The sequence below is a fragment of the Lipotes vexillifer genome, unplaced genomic scaffold (assembly GCF_000442215.2).
Source record: "Lipotes vexillifer unplaced genomic scaffold, Lipotes_vexillifer_v1.1 scaffold132, whole genome shotgun sequence".
Lineage (NCBI taxonomy): Eukaryota > Metazoa > Chordata > Mammalia > Artiodactyla > Lipotidae > Lipotes > Lipotes vexillifer.
Genome location: NW_006782535.1, coordinates 948,029 through 951,498, shown reverse-complemented (window position 1 = coordinate 951,498; position 3,470 = coordinate 948,029). Strand labels below are relative to the sequence as shown.

The 3,470-nt window shown below is 52.7% G+C and overlaps 1 protein-coding gene across 1 annotated transcript in view; it reads right to left on the bottom strand.

The window, feature by feature from the left end:
- Positions 1 to 3,470, bottom strand: part of CARS2 (cysteinyl-tRNA synthetase 2, mitochondrial) — a 37,236-nt gene that overhangs the window by 17,419 nt on the left and 16,347 nt on the right. Inside the window, exons 6-7 of the mRNA XM_007455323.1 lie at positions 3,113 to 3,196; positions 834 to 963 (exon numbers count right to left, since the gene is read on the bottom strand). Coding sequence (XP_007455385.1) covers positions 834 to 963; positions 3,113 to 3,196 — 214 coding nt within the window. The remainder of the gene's footprint in view (positions 1 to 833; positions 964 to 3,112; positions 3,197 to 3,470) is intronic.

The window sequence follows — 3,470 nt, the reverse complement described above, 5'->3', positions numbered from 1 at the left end:
ACACACACACACACACACACACACACACACACACACACACACACACACACACACACACAGGCAGAGCCAAGAGAGCGCAGATGCCGGAGGGGCAGTCCACAGGGCAGGTCCACAAAAAGAAGGTGGATGAGGCCCCAGCGGAGACGCCAAAACCAGAAGAACGTTCCACGGAAGCCAGGGAGCGAGCAGGGGTGTCAGCGGCCCGTCACAGACCGGGCTGACGGTCACTGTCACCTCTGGAGACCAGAGTGGGTGGGGACGCCCGCCAGACAACAGCGGGGATGCGTGGACAGTGAGAGAAGAGACAAAAAAGAGGGTCCCTGGAGGAGAATGGGGACCAGAGAAGCGCTGTTTACAGGGGTTCCCAAGACAGACACGTCCTGGGCATGGTGCCGCCCCAGACAGAGCCGGCAGAAAGGGCAGGCGAAGGGGACGCTGGGGGTCACGCTCGAGGCGCCTGGTCCAGGACCAGCTCTGGGGCCAAGGGCGGGGGTCCAGCCCCTGGCCCAGGTCCCTGGCCGCCTTCCTGAACCCTACCGTGGAAGAGATGCAGGCACCCCCGGAGCTGGCCTGCGTGTGACGGGAAGTCAAGGACTAACTGCAAAGCGGGCTCTTCTACTAAAGAGAACAAACGCTGATGCTGGGGAGATAAACGTGTTCTGGTTTTGCTGTTTCCCTTCCCACGGCCGGTCCCAGGCCGGTCCCACCCGGGCGCTAAGCTTCCTTTCCAAACCACCTGCGTTGCCGGCACTAGGACCTAGCCTGCCCCCACCTGCACCCTCTGCTGGCCGAGCGTGCACATCACAGCACAGACGACTCAGGGAAAACCTTACCTGGCGATGGTGGAACACTCGATATGCCAGCCAGGCCTCCCGTGTCCCCAGGGCGAGGCCCAGGACGGCTCCCGGGGCTTCGCCGCCTTCCACAGGGCAAAGTCGCTGGCATGCCGCTTGTCAGAGTGATCTGCCAGTGACAGACGGTTAATCAGCGGGAGGGAATCCAGAATGAATCACGCAGTCACCCCCAAACAGGCAGGACGCACGTCCCCGATCCCGTTCCTCTGAGGAGTGACCTCACACTTCTCGTGCATGTGTCTTTCTCTTTGCCACGTGAAAGCTGGACGGCTACCAGGTACTTTTATCTGTAACATGACAGAAGCACGCGGTCCCCCCGCAGTGCGGCCCAGTTCCAGTCATCTGAGTACTGCGTGCGGGGCTTCAAGTACGTGCACTGATGCTGCCGAGGGGCCTACTCTACACGTGTTCTCATGCTCCCTCATTCCGTCTCTGTCAGTGGCTGAGTTTCAGAGTAACTGTTTTCAAAGAGAGATGATAATCAGAGCAAAAAGGAAAATACCAGAGTATTTGTATCAATCACATTCAGAAAGCAAGAAAGCTCAGAAGAGGGGGGTTCAGGGTCATAGGACAAGCCGGTACGGGGCTCTCTATATGTTCCAAGACGGGGAGGCCACCAAGATGCCTTTCAGTAGGTGATGGATAAACAAACTGTGGTCCATCCAGACAATGGAGTGTTATTCAATGCTGATAAGAAGTGAGCTTTCGAGCCATGAAAAAACATGGAGGGGGACTTCTCTGGCGGTCCAGTGGTTAAGGCTTCGCCTTCCAGTGCAGGGGCTGCAGGTTTGATCCCTGGTTGGGGAGCTAAGATACCACCTGCCTCGCAGCCAAAAAACCAAAACATAAAACAGAAGCAATACTGTAACAAATTCATTAAAGACTTTAAAAGTGGTCCACATCAAAAAAAAAAAAAAATCTTTAAAAAAAACAAAAAAAAGGAGGAATCTTACATGCATATTACTAAGTGAAAGAAGCCAGTCTGAAAAGGCTAGACTGTATGATTCCCACTCTATGACATTCTGGAAAAGGCAAAACAATGGGGACAGTAAAGAGATCAGTGGCTGACAGAGGCTGGGGTGGGAAGGGGATGAACACGCAGAGCACAGAGGATCTTTAGGGCTGAGAAACTCTCTGCGTGATACTATAATGACGGATACCTGTCATTACACATCCGTCTAAACCCAGAGAGACACCAAGAGTAACCCTGATGTAGACTATGGACTTGGGGTGAGGCTGGCGTGTCAGCGCAGGTCCACCAGTTCTAACACGTCCCACTCTGGTGGGGATGCTGATAACGAGGGGGCTGTGTACAGCGGGGCAGCGGGCATACAGAACTCTCTGGACCTGCCACGCAATTCTGCCGTGAACCTAAAACTGCTCGAAAAAATAAAGTCTTTTCTTTTTGTTAAAGTGTTGCTCATGCTAGAATGTGTAGGTATCAGAAGTTCCTCCTCTGTTTCCCTAAGGCCGGGGCCACACCTCGCAGGTGTGGATGGTCCACGACGGAAGCAGGATAACAACGACTGAGCACAAGTTCAAAGAACTGTTCTGGGGAGTCAACTCAACACACCCGTTGTAATTAGACTGAAACGACACGGGTCATAGGGCAGGAGGGTTATGCCTAAAAGCAGAGACGACTCAGACAACTTGTCTTTTGGGTTTTTGCTTATTTTTTGTTTGGTTTTGTTAAATCTCAACAGTATCCTTTAAAATTATGTTGACGTCAATCCCAATCTCCCAATTATTTTTCATGTAGTTCTATACACTTATTATTTCTTCTCCACAAAAATGACTTTGCAGAAGAAGGTATAGGAATAGATTCTTATACATCGGGAATGTCATACATGCTAAAATACGTATGGGAACTTTACTAGAAGTTTTCAAGAGGTAGGTTGGAGTCGCCTTTAAAGCACATGAAAAGCGGCAGAATCACGGGGAAGTTTACGTGGGAATTTACGTATGATAAAATACCTACGGGGATTTAACACGTGACAGCAGCCAGTTGGACGAGAGCGTTAAGACGTGACAGCACAGACGGCATGTGCACGTGCAGAGCGCCCCAGGGAGGAACGGGAGACCGCGCGTCACGCACTGCGGCAACTTCCTACTCTGCGTGGTCTCTCTATTCCAAAAAACCCAACTAAATCGAAAAGTCGGGTGTGATCGACGTCTGGCAACATCACCACGTCTGAGAGAGCAGGGGAGGGTCTGGGCTTTGTCCCCAGAACCCCACGGGAGGGAGAGGCTGGACCCACCTGTCTCTCCCACTGGGGCAGGAGCCACGCCGACCAGCTTGCCGTATCTGTCTCCTCTTGACTGCAGGTCGAAGTAGACATTGCCTGTTTCGTAAAGGTGACCATGAAGCTCCTTTCTGTCGTCAGCACCCACATCTACACACGCCTCACAGCTAATGACAATTAGACCCTGAACCCAGCATACGGCATCAGCCTTCAGGTGGCGCCTTTCACCGTATGTTTAAACCAGAATTCACAACAACACTGTATTGTAAAAACATGCGTTTGCTGGGGCTTCCCTGGTGGCGCAGTGGTTGGGAGTCCGAGATCCAATGCAGGGGACACGGGTTCGTGCCCCGGTCCGGGAGGATCCTGCATG